This window comes from Telopea speciosissima, chromosome 10 (genome assembly GCF_018873765.1).
Source record: "Telopea speciosissima isolate NSW1024214 ecotype Mountain lineage chromosome 10, Tspe_v1, whole genome shotgun sequence".
NCBI classification, from domain to species: Eukaryota; Viridiplantae; Streptophyta; class Magnoliopsida; order Proteales; family Proteaceae; genus Telopea; species Telopea speciosissima.
In genome coordinates this window covers 17,718,870-17,743,053 of record NC_057925.1, presented here as the reverse complement: position 1 = coordinate 17,743,053, position 24,184 = coordinate 17,718,870, and the positions used below count along the sequence as shown (strand labels likewise).

Below are 24,184 nucleotides of genomic sequence, written 5' to 3'. Positions count from 1 at the left end.
CTCCTATAGTTACTTCAATTCATGTTAAGTCCTTAGAAACCACATTAAGTATACATATTTCCATTTCGATACACTCATAGGACATTCTTACCTTTAGAAGTCAATGCCTCTCAATTGGACCAATATAGGTCGGATGGGATCCCATCCGAAGAACCGTAAAGTACCTATTAACAATATATGATCTTAAATTAGTCCTTTTTGGGTACAAGGTATAACATGTGTAACATATAATCTTAAAATTAGTCCTATCTGGTGGGTCTCATTTAATCTCTAAATATGCTGCCCATGGTACAACAAAAGGAATACAAATGTGAACCATTTGTTTTAAACTTGTTCCAATTAACTACCAATAAACCAACCAATCACTGAATAAAATTAAGCTATTGTCATCATAATTATTGTGTATATTTCCATGATCCCTAATAATCAAACATTCACTAATTTGGCGGATGACACACTTAGCTAGGTTGATACAAGTCACCAACAAAAAAACACACACATAGAAAATACAGTGGTTATTGATACAATAAATGTTGAGCCATTGATGCATATCACTGGTTTTATTTATTTTTCACTACAAGAAAGGTGATTCAGCGACAGCAAGGTAGAGGTTTATATCAATGGTAGTTTTATTTTTTTACCGCTGTTATATAAGCCTTTCCACAATGGTAAAATATTTTCGCTACTACATAGATCAAGAGCAATTTACAAAAAAAAAAAAAAAAAATCCATTTAAAATCATAACGACTATTGTTTTTATTGTTGGAATCTAGTCTATAAATGGTGGAATAATCTGAGTTTCAAAAAGAGATTTTTAGGCAAATACGTTGAAATTCTATTGGACTAAAATCGTGAAAAATTCCACTGCCTATATGCTTAAACTTACAAATCTGATGAGCTATTGAACAAATAGTCTGAGAATAAATTGGCTCTCGTTGTCCGAAAGGTCACTAGGAGTGATAAATTCAATGTCTACACCTTGGACCTAGGAAGAGGTTGAATGAAGTTCACACCAATTCTAATCTCAGGGATTTTGAAAAGTCCATCTATGGCAATAGATAACAATAGAGGAAAGATAGGGAGTCCATCCTAGGTAAAAGATGATTGATGTAATCCTACCTAATTGAATCAAAAGCCTTATAAATAATTAGTTTGAGGAGAAAAGTAGTTGGATGATTTTTCCTCTAAAAATCCCTACTATTTCATGAAATAAAAGAATATTATCTGTAATATTTCTACTATAGATAAAATTGCTTGATTATGACTTGCTTAAGTCTATTATCAATGATGTTTGTAATAAACTTATAAAGAATGTTCACAAGAGAGATGGACCAAAAAAATGAGTCAAAATCTATCCTTTCATGCCTAAGAACAAGACAAATAAAAGTATGATTGATGATTTGAATCTTTGATGGCTCAGGAAAAACCTACAAACTTCCTTAACTTAACAATGTCCCAAGTAACCAGAAAAAACCCATAGCTAAAACCATCAAGCCTGGAGCTTTTTTAGCCTTATGAGCTTTGATTGCACTAAGAAACTCCTCAGATGAAATAGGTTAAAAAATCCTATGAAAATCAGGAGGGACCTTCATAAAAGGAATTTCCTGCAAAATAGGATCCAAGGGATTAAGAACTGAAGGAATGAATTGCTTGGAGGAATGGGAAACAAAAACAGTTTTAATCTCGTTCGGATTAGAGGTGAGGGAATCCTCAGGATCTCTTAGTCTATAAATGGAATTAAGACTCTGCCTAGCACTCATAGACTTGTGGGAAAATTCGTATTAGAATCTCCTAGAGTTAACCACTTAATTCTAGAATTTTTCTTGTAGATACTCTCTTCTTGATTAAAAAGAGTTCCTAGTAGTCCTGACCTAAACTCGGATTATGCAGGTTAGCTTAAGCTTAGAGTAGATATCAAATAGAAGAACCTACAATCTTGAATATTTTGGGAAATATTCCCAAAGCAAACTAGGGTAAGGTAAAATCAGTAAACAGGTCTACAACCAATGCCATGCTCCTATACACCATTGAGCCCAAAAGTGAAACTTGTTGGATGGGCTGTGGGCAGTTACATGCTTTTAAAATGTTCTTTCATTTTGGGCCCTTTTGTTTCAATGGCAAAAGAACTTTTGAAAATTCAAATTCTGATGTCTTAGCAGTATTAGTAAACAATCTAAATGGAACAGCAACAAGCCTAGCTTTGAATTAGAAATTTATTGAAAATATGGTTCTAGTACAAAGTAGACTGATACACAAGTCCCATTATGCCCAAAAAACAATGGGACTTCTTACATTATGTATGCCATCAGACCATAATAGCCAAGTAGAGACAACTGAATCATGGGGAATTGCTGCTCCACTAACATTGACAGTGAACTGTTGCTTCTCATTCAAAGACTTAAAAGATAGAACATTAGGATTAACAGTGATATGTAGAAGTGGTTGCAAGCCAATTGTCACCTTGTATGTGGAATTAGATATGTCAACGTTTGTAACTGTCCTTGGGAAATGTAGTGTGAAGGATGCATTGGCATGGACTCCAGCACCAATGGAAGGGTAGTTTAGAAGAGAATTTAATTCTTTAATAACCTTCTCACAAATGACATCTTCTCCGGCAATGATTTTAATAATTGATGGTTTAAATCCCATGTTGCACAGCTCTTGTATGTAGTCACTCTTCTGAAGATCATACACAAGACCAGGATTTATAGCCTTTAATGGATCAATTTGACCAGCACCATAAGCCAATTCAGCCTCTTGATTATAGCTATCATTCATGGGAGAAGCTAAAAAAGAAAAGCAAGAATATGAAAGTGTTAAAGTTTAAAAATTTTATGTTGTTTATTATGTTACTTTGATACTAATGGAAGAGGGAAAATCACCTGTTGTCATTAGAGCAGATTTAATTGCCGCAGGAGACCATGATGGATGAAATGTTTTGACATAGGCAGCAGCACCGGTTGCATGTGGGCAAGACATTGATGTTCCAGATATAATGTTGTACATTACGGATCGCTTATCCCCTTCAAAATTTGAGACTATGCCTTTCGGAGACCATGCTGCTAAGATGTCTACTCCTGGAGCACTTAAGTCCGGCTGTGATATAAAAAATAACATATTGGTGTTGAAGAAAATATGGAAGCAATTAAAATTTTGTAAAGGTGAAGTACCTTGAGAATATTTGCTGAAAGAGGGCTGGATCCCCCTCTTGATGAAAATGAAACTACATATGGAGCTTTAGGGTCATGAATAGCTTGACTTTTGTAAATCATGGCCACAGGATTCCTATATGGACGAAAAGATGACACCACTATTAACATAAGATCAAACACAAAGACAGCAAGTGAAAAGAGAAAAACTCCAGAGTAAAAGGTTTTCTTTGCTATGTTCCAAACTGACTCATAAAACTTAAAAGACAGAGCATGTTCCTTCCATTCATTTAACCTGGTACTATTCAAATACTCTTCAAATTTTCTGCCTTGATCAACGGTAAGAGCCGTTGCTGGTAGAGGATAACTAAAGGGTGTATCATCCCATCCAGCATCATCTAGAACCACCATTCCAGGAGCATTAGCAAGGAAGGGTCCACCACCACTGGAGAACTTATTGCAGTAGACAATCTTCCCTTTCACTAAATCTTTGTCCAAAGCACCAGCAAGACACCTCCTGAATTAAGGAGAGGGGGAGGCAAGTAATAGGAGAATCATGTCTATTTTTTAACAGAGAAACAAGAAAGAAAATGGACATCTCACTAATATGTCATTTACCTTGCATATTCAATATTTGAAGAGCTACGCATTGCGTTAACTGCATATATGATGGGATAGTAATTTTTCTGTGTGGGGAAAGTATTTACAGCATGTCCCTAATTAATCAAGAGGAAAATTACATCAGAACATGTAAGTAAGTATACATGTACTACACAAAGAAACTGGAAAGAAACTGAACTATCTCTCAGAACCTATCAGATGAATGACTATTCCTCCTTCAACAACTTTAGATTGATTAAACCCACTGCAAACTATGGTTAATTGGACTATCTACATACACCCAAAGGCCATCTTAACCCATAAGTCAAGGTTCTTGCTAATATACAAGAATAGAAAGATATTTGAAGTATGGATGTTTCCATGCCTTGAGCAATATCTAAGGGGGTAAAAGTAAAATATATATATATATATCTATATATAAGAAAAGGAAACTGGAATAAGCACTCTCACCATCATGGTAATATTATTGCCTGTAGTGACATTGCTTATGATCCGACGATCTGTGCTGCTTGCTGCTACAGCCAACACCCATGGGGCATTATTTGTAGTAGTTGCTTTTGATGGTCCTCTGTTTCCTGCTGAAGCAGAGGTAAGGATGCCTTTCTTCATTGCATGAAATGATCCAATTGCAAGAACATCTTCGAAGAAAGCTCTAGCGTATGGAGCCCCAAGAGAAACTGATAAGATATCAACACCGTCTGCAATTGCATCATCGAATGCAGCCAAGATATCATGGTCAGTGCACCCAAAACTCCAACACACTTTGTATACAGCAATCCTTGCAGAGGGAACAGCTCCTCTTGCTGTCCCTTCAGCAAGACCATAGAGGCTTGTATTTTTAACTTCATCGCCTGCTACTGTAGAAGCAGTGTGACTTCCATGCCCATTAAAATCCCGAGGAGACTGTTCTTCTGGGCTGTATGATGCTTTGGCATTGTAAAACCGTGCTCCAACAATCTTGCTGTAAGTTACATTAAACAAAAGGTCGAAGTCAATGATCTACTTATTTCTTGATCAATGGAGAGCTCATACAAAGCAGAAACATCTTTTCTTGAGTTCATTTGTAGCAAAATATATAGGTGGAAGAAATATTACCAAAAGTCTATACAACAAAGTGATATGTTCAACAGATTCAAAACCAAATGAGCAAGCAGGGTATAGAAAGACAGCAGGAATTAGTAGTAAACTAGTGATTCTGAGTCCTTCTGGGGATTCTATCACCTGACTTTGAATTCTATATTTCATATACTGATGCTTTTTCTAAGACTTGGTTATGATAAAAGGTTGGAAAGAGGCAAACCAATCTGGATTCTGGGTTTTAATGTCTCACTAAAGTTCTTGGCAGGGTTTTTCTCAGTGATCAGATAGAGATAAACATCAATATATCCATTTTTGACAGGAAATCACTCAAAGGAAAAAAGTAAAATGGAAAAGATAGAGCAGGGTTTGTTCTTGTGTTCCATATGGTACAGGGCTAAATAGAAGACCATAACTTGTCAAAAGAAAGAAATAGTATTGATGAGTAAAATTCTTACTTGTTACATGTGAAGTTTTGGCAAATACCCTTCCATTTGCTTGGGGGAGGTCCAATTCCATTATCATTGAAGCTCTCAGATTCAGGCCAGATACCAGTATCAATCACTCCGATAATGACATCACTCTCAACAGGAGGCATTCTCTTTACAGTGGTTGGGAAACCCAAGAAATCCCATGATCTTGTTGTGTCAAGTTGCAGAATTTTACTTGGAAATACAGAGACTACACCTTCCATGCCTGCAATTTTTTGGTGTGGGAGGGAACATGGTTACTACTTTCCACATTATCTATAAGATGAAAATATAAGCAGAAACTGAAAATCAGAAACCAGAAAACGATTATTGTTCAACAACTATTACCCTTGAGCTTCTTTTGTTCTTGCTCTGTGAGCTCAGCTGCAAACCCATTAAAACTCTTTCTGTAGCTGTAAACCAAGGATTCTCTTGCTGAGCTGCATCATTAAACACACAAAGTTTTGATATGAGGGGGAAAAAAAACTCCTTTAGAAATCAAACCATCTTTGAGAAAAGTAGAAAGCCTGAAACCATGTGCACCTTGTGTCAAGGACTTGTTCTAACAAGCCCAAATGAACAGACTCTATGTTGAACGCATCCTCACCCTTCGATACTTCACCCATATATGCAATATAAACCTACATCAAATCATAAATTACATAACTCTTGTACAGTTTTTATCAGGACATTGGGAGTTCGAACCTTAGGATGGTGTGGTGAACCTTCATCGCGTGATGAAGAAAAACTTTCTCTTAAATTGGACTGAGTTTTCTTTTCACTCACTCACGGTGAAATGAGATTTTTTTTTGGTGGACTAAGGAAGGCTAGTTTGAATTTTCATCAACGGAGTAAGAGTTACTAGATAAGCCACATGTCAAATTTGTATATCATGTTGCTTCACCAGGGGTTTTTCGAGTTTTCAATTTTAATAGTCTCTATTTTTTGTTTTTTAATACAATTACCAATTTCAAACAATTTAAAAAAAAAAATTTATTGTGGATCTATCGCAACAATTTTGGATTTGACTAAAAATCAACCTATAAGTAGATCATGACATGGACAACACATTTGCAAATGTTGGATGCCAATAGATACAACCACATGGAAGAAAGCTATGTACTTTGAAGCTTTTCTCGCTAACCAACCCCTTTAAATTTAAAACCTTAAAAATATCAAAATAAAAAATTTTTGATTTGATAGAAACACAAGAACCAAATGCCAATTAAAAGTCTAATATTGTAAAGTGGAAATATGAAAAACTAGATACAACAAAAATTTTCTACACAACAAAAGAAGGTTTAAAAATGCAAAATCGGACGTAAAATGGGCTATCGAAATTGGTCTAGAATCTACTGAAACTCTAGAAAATAAAATTGGAAGGAAGCAAATATTTTCAGACCTAATATTTTTTATTTTTTGTTCAAAAGACTTGTAGATCTTAGTACGATAGTTAAGTTTCATTGGTTTTCTGCTATTCCATCGACTAACAGAAGGGAAAAAAAAATGACCAAAAATGAAGAACCAAGTTCATTTATGATCGATTTCAAAAGCCGATTATAGAAATTTGACATAAGAATCGGGTCCGAAAATTCTACCAATTCCAATCTATTTCTTTGGACCATGCAACAATCTGAAGGTCAAGAAGATTAATATGGGAAAAGGAATGCTAACCGGTGTTGTGTTTGGTCGTGTACCTATGCCCAGACACAGCCTAACATGAAAAGACCGGTGCTACCTCTGGTCCTTTCTGCCTTTCAAGGGGGTAGTGCCGGTCTTTTCATGTTTGGGATGTGTCTAGATGCAAGTACACGCCCAAGCACAACACCAGTTAGCGTTTTTTCACCTATTAATAATAAATAAAAAAACGTAAACCTCATGGTAAAATATTTCCACAACATAAACTATTTCAAATCACAAACCATGGAAGAAACAAAAATATAAATCCAAACATAAGAATGAAATAAATAAAAATAAATTATATTCCAAATCAAAACCATAAACGAGATTGCTAAGGAAAAGTTCTAACCATATATAGCCTCTAAACTAACCCTATGCCTTAACAATAAAAACTAAAGTATAGAAAATTTGAAAATTAATTAAATGTAAGAATGATTGATGCTGAGGGCGGGCCTTGGGTGCAACAGGAAGGTTGCTTCATTGTGGCTGGCTAGCTGCAGACATAATGATCAAACTATTCAAATCAGTTCAAATTCAATTTTAGACTAGATATTATCCGATCGGTTTAGATTCGACTACAAAGATTTGATTAAGTTAAAAGTTTTAATAATATTATAAAAGGGTGATGTTCTCTGTGCCACAGCGCAGGTTGCGCTCAGGCACATGGGGGTAGGCGCAATGACCACCCTGCCCCCCTGCACAGGCTGCATGTGCCTGGGTGCAGCCTGCGCTGCGGCACAAAGAACATTCTCCCTATTTTATGATCCATTCAAAAGCTAATTAGATACGAATACGGATAGTGGTATACTCAATTCGTAAATTTGAACCATTTACATTCTTAGTAAAAACCATGTAGAAGAAAATTTTTCAGATAACCAAAATAGGAAAGAAGTTTTCCTGTTTATGCAAACTACTCCTACATATTGATTATTTTCATCCTCAATTAGTCAACATCTAGTTTGGGTTTCATAGGGATTTATTCTTTTCACTCTCAATCAGTGTATCTCAAGGGCTGAAACAAAAAAACAAAAAAAAATGAAAAAGAAGAAAATAAACCAGGGGCACCTCCAATGCACATATGGCCAATTGAATCATGGTGGCCCAACCCACCAAAGTGATTTTTTATATAATGAACCAATGTGAAATTACAGCTAAAACAAGATTATGATAAATGTTTTACCTTCTTCTCTGTAGCTGCAGCAGCAAAGAAACCATTGAGAGTACTTGAGAAGATAAACAGAAAATTGATTAGGAATAATGAATAAGTTCTCATGTTAGCCATTGAAAGGGTACACTCCAAGTACTCTCCTTCAATTCACTGTCTATCTCCTATCTTTTATATAGAGAAGGAAATCTGTTGAAAAAGACTATAATTAATGCTATGACCTTACTTGTGAACTTGGTAAAGTCATAAGAAATTGAATGACTCTTGTCATATCTTCAGTATATTTCCCTAACCTCCCATGCTACCAAGTAACTTCCCCACCAGTTGTGCCGAGTCAACAACTTTCTTTGATAGAAAATTCCAAGAGTGACCGTATTTAAATTCAAAAACTGTTTAAACATTTATATCCATTTACCAAATATAGTTAATAATTACTTTATGATACTAAATATCCACCAATGCATGACACTTTATCTAAATGCATGGAATCTATTTATTACTAGGAGGTTGTTACATGCATCCACCAGTGGGGTCGGGTGGGGTCCACCCCCTTTTATTAGAGGCACTAGGGAACCGTACCAGGCAGGAAACTGCAGGCGATAAAAATTCAAGGTGAAGGTGGGGGTGGGGGTGGGGGTGGGGGAAGAGCAGTTCCTTCACTCACAAAGTTTGTAGTTTGTTATATCACATGTTTTTTTTTTTTTTTTTTTTTTTTTTTGGTGAAGAAAATGAAAATTCATTCATTAAACATAATACCTACATTAACAGTAAAGTACGTCCTCAGAAGAGAATTTGTTAAGTCTAGCATACCTGGAAAGTTTATCTACTGGAGTAATGTAAGACCTAGGTTGTTTCATAATTTTTACAGACCGAAAGGATGAAATCAGGTGGGAGATGTCAAATAACCAAGCCTAAGCCTCTATCCCACATTTTCCCCCACTAGTTGTGCATCTCTCTTCCCCTAAGATTTTCTAGTTTGTTGGAGTGGATATGGGCATTTGTGACAAATTACACTAAATTTTTCGTGGTTGTGTATGATTTTAGGGAAAATTATTATCTCAAGTTCTCTACTCAGTACAGTTCCCCAGTGCCTCTAATAAGAGGGGGTGGACCCCATTCGGGCAACGTGTTCGGGTAGGGGGTAAGGTGGTCATTTCCACCCCCACCCCCCATGTGAGAGGAACCAGACAAACTGTACTAGGCAGGGAACCTGAGAGGATAAAGATCCATGATTTTACGGAAAAGGAAAGCTACTCGGTAGCACTCTAGGCATGGCTCCAACGCCTTTAACACATAACCACCTAACTGCCTTGGAAATGACCGCCTTGCCCCCATGTGATTTCCACGTTTTCATACAGAAAGATGGTCATTTTCAATGCGGTTAGGTGGTTATTGTGTCTAGGTGTTAGAGCCACGTCTAGAGCGCAACCGGTTGGCTTAAACCCATGATTTTGTGTGTTTTTTGGATAAATTACACAGACCTCCTTTGATGAATGCCTAAATTATACTTTCTGCCCTGTGTTTCTAAAAATTACAGACGTGGCCCCTGGTACCCTCTGGACCCAAAAGTCCAAAATGTTAGATAAATGTCTATATGATTAATTTGCCTTCTTCTAAATGATTTCAATCCCATTTCTGACGACCACCAGTTTCTCCGATGACCTGCAACTAACCACCAACCTGGGTTTAAGTGTTCCGGAGATCTGCAAATTAAGAGCTACTACTCCTCCCAGCTCTATTCTACCTGCAAATCGAGAGGTTTCATCTTGGAGAGTGAAAAATTTTCAAGGTTTGGTAACAGCAAAATTGATTGAACCATTTCTCTGCAAATCTGATCGCCACCATGTTTGAAGATTAATTGCTTAAAGAAATTTTTAGGGTTTTATTTACTTCCCCTCAAAAAAGAAATTTTGAGAATGGATCTGAATTTGTATCTAGGTCTACCAACGACTTTAAAGGGTTGCAGCCTCAATAACAGACTCGGCTCTAAGTCTTCCCCTTGCCCTTGGCTTAAACTGCCATTGGAATTAGCATTTCCGCCATTAGGGTTTCTCACTAGGATCTGCAAACTTGTCGAGGAAGTTGCCCTGCTATTGTTGATTTTTGGTTTTTTCTTTTCCTTACATTGAGAAACTGGTTCTCCGTTAGTTATCATTGTGGTTAGGGCTGCAACAGGGTCGGGTTGGGCCGAGCTTTATAGAACCCTAACTCAACCCTAAGTCCCCTTAGTTGGGCCCAGGCCCGACCCGACCTTGACTCAGGGCCAAAAAAATCCAACCCTGACCCGCCCTTAGGGTCGGACCAGACTGACCCTGGCCCTCATCATGGGGAGGGAGAAGGAAATGCATGGGCTAAAATGGGCCGCGGAGAAAATTTTCAATTTTACGTAAAATAATATTGTAATATTATATCACTTATTGTCTTCATATATAATATATTATATAACAAAATGTGGGTTACGTTTAAAGTTTATAACATATATTATATCAATACATATTTTATAATATAACTTAAAACAGGGTCGGGCCAAGCTGGGTCAGGCTTAGCCAGAGGCCTCAACCCTAGCCCGACATGACCCTAACTCAAGGCTAGAAATTTCCAGCAGAGTCGGGCTGGGCTAGGTCAGGCTTAGCCAGAGGACTCAACCTTGGCCCGACATGACCCTAACTCAGGGCCAGAAATTTCCAACATGGTCGGGCTGGGCTGGATTAGGCTTAGCCAGAGGCCTCAACCCTGGCCCGACCTGACCCTGACTCAGGGCCAAATATCTCAACCTAGGCCCATTTTGGGCTCAGGGCGGGGCCAAACTTGCACCTCTAATTGTGGTACTTTCAGATTGCAAGGGGGAGGAAGGTCTGGGTTACACAAGTGCGCTAGGCACTTGTTTATATGCACAATAAATTCTATTTTTTAATAAGGGAAAAAGTTCTCTGTCCTGGAGTGTGGCCTACGCCAGCACTCCCATGAGTCTGTCTCTCTCCTCCCCATGTGAAAAGACACCTCTGCCCCCTTGTTTTAAGGAGGAGAGAGATAGACACATAAGAGTGCTGGTGTAGGCCACACTCCCATACAGAAAACTGCTTCCCTTTTAATAAATAAAGAATTTTCTTCAAATCAAAATTAGGGTCGGATTGAGCCCGAGGTCTCAACCCTGACCCGACCTGACCCTGACTCAGGACCATGAATTTCTGGCCCTAACACGTCCTCAGGGCCAGAAATCTTTAGCTCAGGCCCGATTCAGGCTCAAGGCAGACCAGGGCGGGTTCGGGCTGACTAGGCCAAACTTGCAGCCCTACGTTTAGGGATATCTATCCGATCAGAATACATATCTAGGTGAGGCTGGTTTGCAAAGGTACGCTGGAGATGGGTTAGGGCCTAGGGGTAAGTATAAGGATAAATTTGCAATTCTACCCTCTCAATGGTAGAATGATCATAAAAACTATTATTAGTTCCTACCATTAGCAACTTATTTTTTTATGAAAATTAAAATTCAAAGGTACCTATTTCATTCTTGGGGCAATTTCTTATTTCGGATTTTACCTTTCTTTAGATTAAAGATCAAATTTCCAACAATCAAGTAGAACGGAAATTTTATACCTTTTTTATGCTAAAATACTAAAAGAGGCATTGCGCTCTATGATCAAGCTCTTGAATGTAAAGAAAGAATGAGCCATAAAAAGTGGAGTCAGCAATCAAACACGCAAGGAAGCCATTGCTCCCGCTACAAAGTTGTTTTGTTTGTCTTCCCTGTCACTATTGCCTATAAACCCTCTCGTTTGATCAATCAATGTCTATCTACTTTTTCTTTTCTTACTGTGAAAGAGGGAACTCACTATATTTACTAGTAAGTGATTCAAACTTTCCCGAGTTAAGAGTTGAGGCTTAGGGTGTTTCTGCAGTAAATAGCGTGCGTATATTAAGCAATAGCTCTTTGTCAAAGGCAAGGGTCTTCATATCGGATCCCTTTCTTTTTTGAAAACTTGTTTGGACAAAGGAAGCATTCATACTCAACCCAGGTCTGACCCCTTACTTCATTAGCTGAGCCCGAAAAGCAATAACCAGCTTTTGTGAAAATTCTTTACAAATAAAAGGGTGCCCAGACAAATTCGAATGAGGTGGTTCAAATCAATCGGTCAAATCACTCGACTGTTGAAATGAATTTATTGAAAGAATTTTGAATTTTCTTTAAAAATAAACAGGATACCATCCTTAATTCTTTTATGGAAAAAATGAACTATAAAAGACAGTGTGGGTGTAGAGGGGTGTCAAATGATCACCTTATCTCATAAAAGGCAAATATCCTACTCCTGTTGATGCTTCTGTGCATACTCCCATTAGTTCCCGTGTTGGACCATAAGTCCCGCCACCTTTCAAGAAACCCTCTCCCTTCTTTTATTTTTAATTTTTAATTAGTTGTAATAGTTATTTATTTTCACATGGATTTTGATTATCTTACCAACGGTCAAGACAAATTAATCTAGATGGGCCATCCTTTCAAGCCAAATGTAGGGCTCACTTCAGCCATGTCTTTTAGATGCAATCGAGACTGGATCAGGTTATTGTACGAAAAAACCATTCTTGTACGCCCTTAGGTGGATATTTGGAATCCACTCACTCTCTTGGATTCCATCTGTGCACCTAAGGGCGTACAAGAATGGTTCTCGTATGAGAACCTAATCCGCCCCTCTTATACATCTTTGTAATCCAATTCAAATACATGACCCAGTAAGCATGTGTTGGCTATATGTCAGTCAACAGCCCAACATACCAGAGACTCATCCCCTAAAGTTAATTATTGGAAGGAAAAAAGTTCTCTGTCCGGGAGTGTGGCCTACGCCAGCACTCCCATGAGTCTATCTCTCTCCTCCCCAAGTGAAAAGATACATTTGCCCCCTTGCTTTAAGGAGGAGAGAGATAGACACATGGGAGTGCTAGCGTAGGCCACACTCCCGTACAAAAAACTGCTTCCCTTATTGGAAAAAGTATATTGGTAAGAGATCGTTGTCTGGTTGTGTGGCATCTGTTGGATTCCATTGTGCACCTAAGGGCGTACAAGAATGGTTCTCTCGTACGAGAACCTATCAGCTCCTCTACATCCTTGTAATCCAATTTAGATACATGACCAAATAAGCATGTGTTGGTTATATGTCAATCAACAGCCCAACATGCCAGAGACTCATCCCCCATAAGTTTATTATCGGAAGAGAATTATATTGGGTTAGAGATCGTTGTCTTTTTGTGTTGCCTCTGCACCAATACGGGGCCAATGATACTGTGCACAAGGGTATCAATATGGATGGTATTCTTAAATTCATAGGGCTGGAGCGGTGATTTCATGCACTCCTGTGTAAGAACACAGGGGCCACACGACCAGACAACGTTCTTTTTCCCCATATCGGGTTAAAACTATGGATCATCCATCTATGTGATATTTCGAAATCTCATCTATCAACAAATGCCACTAAGGCTACTTTGAGAAATTCCAACAAGCCCAACTGGTACAAGTAAGTTTGCTCAAGATCCTCAAATAGTTAAACCCCGATTTTCAGTTTCTAGTTTACAATGCTTTACACAATCGTTTTCCCACTATTAAGCAGTTTTTGTTTTGGGTGTCCATTTGGCTTCTATTTGTTGCTTATGTTCTTCCTCTTGCGAGATAACTGTTCTAGATGGAGAGAAAATCAAACTCTGATAATATTGCGGAAGATGATTGGCAAGGAGATTTGTGATGCGTCTTGTTTGATGAAAAATATTCATTGTGAATTAGTTTTGGAACTTGGAATTTTCAGATTATTTAGTATTCCACAGTCTTACAGATGTGCAACATGTAAAACCTAACACGATGCAGAGAAGATTGGAAATCGCAAACACAATCACACAATGCGCACAAAGATTTACGTGGTTTGGCAAGGTTGCCTACATTCACGATGAGATGAGATCTATTTCACTATCAATGGAGAATAGGATTACAGTCGCTCGTTCCTCACACCTCTCTCAGATTTGCAATATAGAGAAAGAACTCTTGCTACAAATTTATAGTGAAACCCTATACAGAAAATTTATCAAAATACCCATATAGTCCTTAAAAACCTCAACACAACACATTCATGAGATCCGTTGGTGTAAAAGTCAAAAAAACTGGTTTAAAATTAACATTGATGATTGCTCACTAAGAAACCGAGGCAAGGCTGCTGCAAGAAGATTTTCAGAGACTATATTGGATCTTCACACTAGTGTTTATCTATACTTATCTTGGTATCCAGACTAATTTCTTTGCTAAGTTTGTTGCATATTGGGTAAGAGATCGTTGTCTGGTTGTGTGGCGTCTGTTGGATTCCATTGTGCACCTAAGGGCGTACAAGAATGGTTCTCTCGTACGAGAACCTATCAGCCCCTCTACATCCTTGTAATCCAATTCAGATACATGACCAAATAAGCATGTGTTGGCTAAATGTCAATCAACAGCCCAACATGCAGAGACTCATCCCCCATAAGTTTACTATTGAAATAGAATTATATTGGGTTAGAGATCGTTGTCTGGTTGTGTTGCCCCTGCACCAGTACGGGGCCAATGATACCCTGCACAAGGTTACCCACATGGATGGTATTCTTAAATTCATAGGGCTGGAGCGGTGATTTCATGCACTCCTATGCAGCCCAAACTCTAAATGTGTTGTCCACCCTTGGGTGGCAATATAATATTGGACTAAGTTTCCTTCCACCCATAGAGGACAGTTCACCCACCATCCTAAGGTTCACAAACCCCTATGGGGTATTAGTATGTTCCCAAAATGCCTGAAAATATTAAAATTTTGAAACACAGGGACCATTGAAAGAAACAAGGGCTATATCCAATGGTTAGAATGATCAACTCATCTGTACTCAGATAATTTTTGCCTCATTCCAGTACATAAGAATATAACAAATTAAAACAAACCTTTATCACCACAGGTAACAGCCAAGGAAAGCATCATATGAGGACTTGGGTCCTAAGTCATTTTGACAGACCTCTTAGAAATTAAAATAGACCTTCTAAACATCATATCTGCCACATGTCATTGGACAAGTTACTCCATAAGTTATGCATGAAACTCAGCATTGTTATTCCTGAGCAGTTCTATAAGAATCGGGATCAGATCAGCCGGATCGGCCAATTCAGATCAGAATCAGCCAAGGCCAATCCTGGTTCTGACCAATTCGAATCAGTGGTCATCTGTTCACACCTTCCGAAATATCAATCCATTTTTAATGAAATATTCATCCATTGCATTGCTAATATTAGGTTCACACAGTTACACAGCAGATGCAAATCCATGAAATACTCATGCATGAACAATTTCTTTGTAACAATTTTCCTATTTTAATATGATTGTCTTTCCATTCATGTATTCAATGCATCCCATAAGCAAAAGAGATTTTGCCTTCAACACAAAATACATGAACAGAAGACAGACAACTAACTATTCATGAGAACTACTAAATAAATTTTAGTGAGACCCTCATTGTTCTTTCCAAATCCTACCAGTGACCCTCAGCTTCAACTCCTTCCTGTCTCCACCTGAGAAGAAGAGAGCCATGTTACGTTGGATAATGAGACCATCTAAACTGTCACGCACCTTCCTGTGGCTGTCCCTTATGCTTCTAGGAACCCCTTGCCATATTATCTTCCTTCCATTGCCACCCACTTCAAGACTGTAACTGTAGTTCTTGGCGTCATTGTCATCACCCATAAACCGCAAGAATGCTATATACACTGGTGCCATCCCAAGTTGGAATGCCTCAAAATGCAGACAGAAATACTGTCCGAAGCAACTGAAAACCTACAAAAAAAAAACAAAGAAGAAAATGAAAATCAGTCGCATCTTAATAAAAACAAATTTAGCAGGGTCACATGACAGCCATCCAGACCTGTTTTCTGGATGGTTACCTGCTGATCAGGCAGGAACTAGAGGTTTCTACCCCTCCAGTCACATCAGCCACTTTATTTAGTTTCCCAGTAGCCATTCCACAGGCAAGAGAAACCCCATTCTGAAACTGCTGAAATTCCATTCTTGGGGGGACTATCCAAGAAAAGGTAGGCATAATATGATGTGGACAAGGGAACTGTACAAGTTGCAAATACAAGGTTCAACAATCAGATGGGAAATCCGGACTGGCCTTGTCCTCTCTCCACATGGCTAGAAACAGCCATATGTGCAGAGAGAAGGCTGAAGCTTGACCAAAGAAAACCTTCTGCATTAAACAAAAGCAGTATAAAGGCAAAATTTAAAAAGGGAAAAAAGTACTCAAACAGTAGTACCGTTAACATCCATGTGGCATTCTCTACTTCATGTGGATTAGATTTCACATATCGATGGTTGAAAGTATTGCCACTGTGCATGTCCACTTTGTGGTCATCTTTCAGGTGGGAAACCAGATAAGGGATATCACCGATGACAGTGCACTCTGAACCGGCATATGGACAGTTGTAGGGTCTACATGCACATTGTGATTCATGCTTTAGCTTGCTATAGTATGGGAATATGCCAGTGCACCCAAAACTTTGATACTTGCAAGGAAGTTCAAGAGAGGCCGCAATCTTCTCTAGCGCAAGACATCTTATATTGCCAAGTTCATGCCGGCAAGTTGGGCAGCGATTGTGCACCCTAGGCTTGCAACCAGAACATAATGTGTGGCCATTTGAACACTGCGACCACAAGGAGATTAGAAAAGAAAACTAATTTAATTCAATTCAATCTATCATTTAAGTAAATAAAGGCTCCCAACACAAAAGCCAAACTGACAATTAACAATGTTGATGCTTACTGAATATATACTGGACAATAATAGCAGTAAACCTCCATCACAATTACTCTAAAATATTCAAATCCAAAATGACACTACAACCAACTACAATAGCAAGGCTCTGAAGGAAACCCCTACAAGAATGAGCATTAACATTCGCTAACTCTGAGCAGGTAGCAAAATTATGAAGATGATGTAGGAAGTTTTTTTTTTTTTTCAAAAAAAATAACTTGGACTATTTCAAAGGTATAGAGGCGGATGAAAACAGAAAAGAAGAAGTACCAAGAAAACATTCCCTACGTTAAAACTTAAGCACAAAATCAAGAGAGAAGTGTTAGCAATCAAAAGCAAGAATTTCCATATGAAAAAGAGGGCATGTTCTCTACTGAAAGTTTTCAGTGATCAAATGTAAGATCAAGTAGCAGCTGGAAATGCACCTATATGTTTCTCCGAACTAACATCATTTCAGATGGCAAGTTCGAGCAGCTCTGTGCCACAAGGCTACAGAAATCATATTGTTTTATCTTTGCTTACTCAAAACTTTAAAATTTCAAAAGAGGGAAGAATGAAAATTTGGTCCAGGGAGAATCGTCAAGTCAATATGCAGGAAATCCTTATCCTTCATCACAAGATAATACATTTACAGCCTGACTACCTACATCAACATTTTCCAAAATCATAAAGCCATGTGATTTCAAACAAATCCTACCCCATCTTTCTAGCACTTTAATGAATCGATGGGATCTATTAAACTTCCTAGAGACATAAAACAAAGGCCTAGGGCTAAATTTCGTTGGTGTAAGTGCTTATTTGGCATGAGGACTTGGACCCCACAAGGGAAGCCCACTTCAGCATTATCAATATGTATTGATTCTTGAGGAGGCTAAATAGAGTTGCATGATTGAGAACAGCGATAATGTAAATCAAAAAATTTATTATTGGTCTTTTATTAGTAGTAGGAAATATGGAATTTGTGGCAGAATGTAACTTTCTCTCAGTGGCTGACCTGGATCATGTTGAGTCCTTAGTGGAAAAAACATCCTCTGCAGTGCCCTAATCTTGCAGTGCACTGCAGTGCGGGCCTGAGAACTCGACACGTGGAAGATGTGAAATCCAACGGGTGTCAAACTCGAGAAGAAGAAAAAAAAACTATCTTGCACCGAGCTCGCACCGTTGGATGAAGCTTCTTCCACGTGTCGAGCTCTCAGGGCCGCACTGCAGTGCACCGCCAGATGCCCACACTGAAGAGGATTATAATCCATCCTTCGTGCATGCTTGGGTAAAGCATCAGGTCCAGGGGGCAAAAAGGCATGTCCAACCAATGCTGTCGCTTTGGAATCTTTACTGACTCTTGGCGCCAGAGGCCCAGAAGCCTAGGCTTCTTGCTTGTTTGGCAGTAAAGATTCCAAACTGAGTATTCTGGTTGGGTCCTCCCTTTGGTCTCAAGAATTTGGTGGCCGGAAATCTACAAGGTAGAAGCTAGAAGCTACCCAAATATACCCTTAGCAAACCATGAAGGTCTTACTAGAAGCTATTATGGCTTGTTTCATTTTGAGCATCAAAAGGAATTGGTCCTCTCTCCTTCCCCACACCCTTCCTAAAAAAATAAAAAAAACCTCAAATTAAACCTAATTCATAAATTCGTGGCTGATATAAAAAATAACGGCTATAATACAAAACCCGTTTCTGCCCCCCTTGGCTTGCATATCCAACAACATACCTCGTTGCTTCCCACATTGTTGAGTAGATTCAAAAAACTCCAACCCCCACCCAAAAAATTAAAAAAAAAAAAAGAAACCCCACAATCAACAAGAAATTAAATAATAAAAAAAAAGGTACAACAGCTTCTGCTCCACATAAATACCAACTATAGACAGCTAAACAGTTGTTGCTTCCAGAACTGCCAACGTCTCTCCTTCATTGCTTCCTCATTGATGAATGAATTCAACCCATGGAAGAGAGCTATCATTCCAAGTAAATACCAACCATAGACAGCAGAACAGTTGGCTGCTCCAAATTTCAAGCCTCTGCCTCCCCATTCTCTTGAACTTTTTTTTTTCCGGGGGGGAGGGGGTAGGGGTGGTCTTATCCTGAAATGTTGTTTTGGAGGTTTTCATGCTGCTTTTAACTTTGATGATTTCTTGGAAGAGAGTGAGGATTCTCAGTCCAGCCATCTCTTTTTTTTTTTCTTGTTGATAAGTTGTTTGGACTTGTTTCAGCAATTCAACTCAGTTATTATTCATTATAGAATTTGTTCTTTTACGACTTTGCTCAATCACAAAATAAATATTGGTTCAGTATTGGTTCGGAATAAGGGTTGTGCTACTACTCCAACTGTTTTGCATAAATAAAGATTGATTCAGTATTGGTTCGGAATAAGGGTTGTGCTACTACTCCAACTGTTTTGCATAAATAAAGATTGGTTTAGGATTGGTTCAAAATAAGGGTTGTGCTACTCCTCCAACCGTTTTGCATACTCTTTCAAGCTAAAAAGAATTTAAAAAAGGACAGGAAGAAAGCAAGAAAGACAGCCAGTATAAATCCAGATCAAGACAATTCTAGACTGCCTAGATCAGCTGATCCAGCCCATGGATCAGACAAATCCAGGCAGTAAAAGCTTGATACTACTGGATCAACCAATTCACTAGCTATGATACATTGAATCAATCCCATCCAATACTGGTAATTTAAAAAATCAAAACAATTTCATTGAGTTTGTCTGAATAGTAGCCACACTGAACAAACCTGATGGATGGGAGGGTACATAGCATTTAAGCATACTGGACACTCTAACAATTCACGAACACTGCTAGCAACTGTCATGTTAGGTTTTGTAGCATGTTGAGAAGGATCATTTGCATTTTCACAGATTTCCATCATGTCTTTACTGTTCGGAAGATCAACAATGTCAGGCTTGGACCTCATATCATCAGTATAAGTAGTTGGAGATGCCATTGCTAAATAGCAGTCAGTTGCCTGTAAGCAAAAATATGCAATCAAGTCAATCACATTATTCATGTAACGTATACTTCACATCTTTTGCAAAAAACAGAAAATACAATAATAAACATTCAAACAAAAGAAGAAACCAACCAGTTAAATGTACCAGCAGATTATTGTTTTCATTGGCACACAAGCTCCATATTTATGTTCAGGAAATTACGTTGAAGTTAATGATTCATTAGGTCGTCCTACTTAATAAAAGAATCCAATTTTGGTGACCATGCCGTAAAACATTTACATTTACGACAGTATATTGGATAGATTATTGAAATTCTAAAATAGAAGGAAAATGTATTCATATTAAAGCTCCATACGTACTTTATGAAGGTAAATTTTGGAGCAAGAGACATCGGAGGCAGTGAGATCCACATATATCTTAAGAAAGGTGTCTCCATAGTCGACTGCAACTGGTTGAATACAATTCAGAAGTACAGCCATGACATTCCTACCACACAGTAGCCAACAGAAATTGCATACTGAGGCCTTCTGTTAAAAAAAACACAACAACAACAACAACAAGGCCTGTATTGCCAATGCCTCGCCTATTCACAACATTAAGCTGTGAGATATACTGAGGAGGCTTTGTTGAGCACACAGAGATTCATGTTCTGTGGGTTGCTTCCTTGCTTTACATAACTAGAATTAGATTTAGAAAACAAAAAGGATAAAGAAACATAAAGATTTAAATAAATTCCATGTGTCAACAGTGCAGCAAAGGGGTGGTTTTTCTTTTCCCTTAGCTAACAACTAGTAAAATCCATGATGAATCAGTCTGCAAGTGTTTTTAAGTAAATAAGAGAAAGGGTTGTAGCACTTTCTATCTTTATAGGGTTGTAGCATTTTATATCATTAAATTCTTATTATCAAAAAGAAGAAAACCAACTAGAATTTTTAATGCATAAGAATTGATATGAGAGCTGGACTGAAACGGAAATTACTATTAATATCAGATATGGAATTGGAGTTGTGAACTAGTAATATTATGTCACTGAGTTGAGGCATCTTATTGTCATATAATGTTGGTCACTTGTCTCAAGTTGTATTGGTCGGATTAAAATTTACAATTCTGTAATTAGGTTCAGTAAAAAATGTACTGTGGCCTTATGTCCTCTCTAATTTCAAGCACTAAATCACTTTCAATCTTTCCTAATCCTTCAATTACCACCCAAATCCCTTCAACAAAACCCAGTCTACATCCCTCACAACCGAACCGCAGCCTGCGGTAAACCTGTAATGGCTTCTTTTTGTTCCCTGAAATCACCTGCTGTCAATGACCCTAACCCAAAAAGACAAATAAGAATCATTCTAACCACAACCTTCTATTACTGATCCCAATATTCCCTTGCAATAATTTGATAATTGTCCTTAAGACTTCAGATATATGCCAATCAACCAGTCCTGCTCATCCCATTCTAGAAAGAGCAACCTGTCAGACTTTCAGTCCCTGATTTCTTCTGTTCATTCTGATTTTGTTTTACGGTTTTCAGATATCAATTTTCCTTAAATACTTAATTGTGTTCCTCAATCAGAAGTCTCATTTTTTAGATCTTAAACCCTTATCCAGTTAACTGGACCTCTCTGCTAACTTTTCCTAAAGCAATTCCACCTGTTCCTCAGAACACTCCTTTTCCATGGGGCAAATTTAAGCTCTTCAGCATTATGCCATAGAAGAGGTCTCCCTTTAAGAATATTCAACAGCCCTTACCCAAAAAAAAATATTGAACTCTTGATGAAGAAAAGTGCAATAAAAGGTGCCCTACAGGGCTAAAGTTGACTTGTCACGTCATCTGAACGTGTGACTAATCCAGAAAGTTCCCACAATTTGAAAGGTGTAGATCTGCTACATCAGCTTTTGCATGGCATAAGACTCCCTATTAGCACTGACAGAGTGAGAACAAGAAATTGTTACCCCTAAAGCATCCTAATTTCAAGCATCAAGCTCCAACATAACCGTTTGAATTTTGTAATACATCAAATAAAATTCAATATTGCAATAACACTCATGTCCATATATTTTCACTTCATAATCCATTGCCTTACCTTCATCATTAACAATAACTAAACATTGCAAATTTGGATGCACTGTAAACAGAGCAAATTCTGACCCTAGACAAGTGTATCAACTATCAACTCAAAAAAATAATCAGTAAAGTAAAAAAGCAAACAGAGGATTCCCGCCTGCAGTTTGAATTATTACCCAGTGAATAAGGTCTAGGCTCAATTTCATCAAAGCACAAAATGGTTCAACATCTTGGTTGCCTGTCTCTAAAATAAAATTTCTGATGGAATTTTAACAATTCAACCCAATTACCAGCACTCAGAAGAAACAAACATCCAGAACCCAGGCCCGTCTGTATCACCACACAGATTATCAACTATTAAATTAACCTCTTCAATACATCTAAGGCACAACAATCATCACAAAGTTAATTCGCATTGCCAGAACTACAAATCTCGTGACAGGTGCCAAGCTCTGACATACAAGGCAACAATACGAATTCAACTACATGCATTGCCGTCCTCAAACAACTCTTACAGCCAGAGCCAAATGAACTCTCAGCATTGCATTAGCCATATTTCATCAGAAAGATTAGCGAAAAATGTCATTACATCCTATTCTTCATCCATATGTTACACATCAAGTATAATCTTTTGCTGGATTGAGAAGCTCCATCCAAACATGATATCAGAACATAAAACACCCAAGCAATAAAACAATAACAGTTCTATGGGAGAAACTCGAAATAAGTCTAAACAATACACCAACCCAATCCTCAGCAATATCTACAAAACTGGCATCCCCAATCCCCACCAAGAAAACATTAAAACAATAGTATACCCAGAAAAAGATGCAAATGGAAACCCAAACAAACCAAACATATCTCGGAGAACAGCATCAGAGAAAAAAAAATTAATCTTTTTTAAAGAACCAACAGAAAGTCGAGAATCAGCCGAACCCAAAAAGACGAAAAATCCGAAACCACTAAATCAAGCCCAGAAAGAATAAAAGGGAAAGGGCTTGCCTGGTAATGCCTCCTCAGATCAAAAGATACCCATGAGAGCAAATCCAACGCCTTAGTGGTAGAGGGATTCCTCAGTTAACGGCTAGCTTATTTAATAACAGACGAATCTGAAGAGATTCAAATTAAAGCAGTTGGGAAATTGGGAGAGAGAGAAAAGCGTAAAGGGTCCAACACTTATAGGTAAGATACAAAGCGAGGGAGAAAACGTGGGGTCTGAACTCTCCGGTCGTCTGGGAATTTTCAAGATCTGGTAATATAATAACAAAACCGTAAGCGTACGGTGATGGGTTTTATTTGAAGTTTGAATCAGGAAAAGAGAGAAGAGTGACGGGAGAAAGAAAACTAAAAGGACGGGAAACTGGGGTTGACGGGTTGTCTGCAAAGAGAACTGGCTACAGTACTGTCTGAGAGGGTAGAGAGTAACAGTAGCAACATCATATGCTGTCAATCTGTCTAAGGCCATTAAATACTATGCTGGTCACGGACTCACGGGGACTCACGGTTTGAGCTGTGATTTCAATTTTCAAGTCCATAGTATTTATTTTTCCATTTTATGGGCAGATGGGCTTATTACATAACGCAATTTAAATTTTTAAAAATCTTCCGAAGGATCTAATTTCAATTTTGAATTTTAAATTGGGGAAGTCCACGAAAACGTGTTTTCAAATCTTGGATCTCTTTCGTTTTTTTTATAAGAAATCTTAGATCTTAGGTGGCAATGTGAAAGCTTAAACGTTTTTTCCATTTTTCCGGACGTTCGCATTTCATTCTATATAGAAACTACTAACCTAATGATAAGAGTAATAATGAATAAAGATTCTTTGATTTTTCCCTATCTACAGGGAAGGAAATGTTAGAATATAAAAGGTGGGCAGAAAATATAAGACTAGAAATATATAAACTAAGATTTGAATGTCATCAAATCGGATTGGACGCTTTTTGAGATGTGGAGCCCACTCTTGCTATCTCCCCTATTTCTGGCCACATGTGCTAGTTTTCTATACCCACTTTGTGTTTGACATATTGCCGCTATGAGAGCTTTCGTCTCTTCCCCAACCACACAACCACCCACCTTTCAGTAGCCATTTACTCCATCTGGCATCTTGTAACCGTTGCGTGGAGATTATTAACTGCAAGAGTGAAGTATGACTTTTGAGGCGATGGAGGAAGACCTTTTGGGCGATTTTACTCATGCGAATAAGGATGCACCTG

At 38.1% G+C, this 24,184-nt stretch overlaps 2 protein-coding genes across 3 annotated transcripts; both read right to left on the bottom strand.

The window, feature by feature from the left end:
- Positions 1–2,244: 2,244 nt before the first annotated feature.
- LOC122643364 (subtilisin-like protease SBT4.10) lies at positions 2,245–8,296 on the bottom strand. Its single transcript, XM_043836989.1, has 10 exons — positions 8,178–8,296; positions 5,861–5,958; positions 5,666–5,757; positions 5,306–5,543; positions 4,221–4,731; positions 3,767–3,865; positions 3,445–3,671; positions 3,171–3,285; positions 2,883–3,096; positions 2,245–2,786 (listed from the first exon to the last, which is right to left on the bottom strand). The coding sequence occupies exons 1-10, from the start codon at positions 8,277–8,279 to the stop codon at positions 2,263–2,265; spliced, it is 2,220 nt and encodes a 739-aa protein (XP_043692924.1). The 5' UTR covers positions 8,280–8,296; the 3' UTR covers positions 2,245–2,262.
- LOC122642746 (E3 ubiquitin-protein ligase DIS1-like) lies at positions 3,737–23,144 on the bottom strand. Of its 2 annotated transcripts, XM_043836324.1 has the most exons (5): positions 22,973–23,144; positions 19,692–19,922; positions 16,462–16,848; positions 15,660–15,982; positions 3,737–3,747 (listed from the first exon to the last, which is right to left on the bottom strand). In XM_043836324.1, the coding sequence occupies exons 2-4, from the start codon at positions 19,899–19,901 to the stop codon at positions 15,662–15,664; spliced, it is 918 nt and encodes a 305-aa protein (XP_043692259.1). In that variant the 5' UTR covers positions 19,902–19,922; positions 22,973–23,144; the 3' UTR covers positions 3,737–3,747; positions 15,660–15,661. The 2 variants fall into 2 exon arrangements, with proteins under 2 accessions (XP_043692259.1, XP_043692257.1); XM_043836322.1 differs by lacking the exon at positions 3,737–3,747 and having other exon boundaries at positions 15,491–15,982; positions 22,973–23,143.
- Positions 23,145–24,184: the final 1,040 nt, after the last annotated feature.

Bases quoted from the DNA above. Each gene is read 5' to 3' on its own strand.
- LOC122643364 (XM_043836989.1), bottom strand. From the start codon at position 8,279: ATGGCTAACATGAGAACTTATTCATTATTCCTAATCAATTTTCTGTTT. The intron at 4,732-5,305 runs GTAAGAATTTTA...TGTAACTTACAG, and splicing joins CAAAACTTCACATGTAACAA to CAAGATTGTTGGAGCACGGT. The intron at 3,097-3,170 runs GTACTTCACCTT...TTTATATCACAG, and splicing joins TTTCAGCAAATATTCTCAAG to CCGGACTTAAGTGCTCCAGG.
- LOC122642746 (XM_043836324.1), bottom strand. From the start codon at position 19,901: ATGGCATCTCCAACTACTTATACTGATGATATGAGGTCCAAGCCTGAC. The intron at 16,849-19,691 runs GTTTGTTCAGTG...TTGTGGTCGCAG, and splicing joins TGTACCCTCCCATCCATCAG to TGTTCAAATGGCCACACATT. The intron at 15,983-16,461 runs GTACTACTGTTT...TTTTTTTTGTAG, and splicing joins ATGCCACATGGATGTTAACG to GTTTTCAGTTGCTTCGGACA.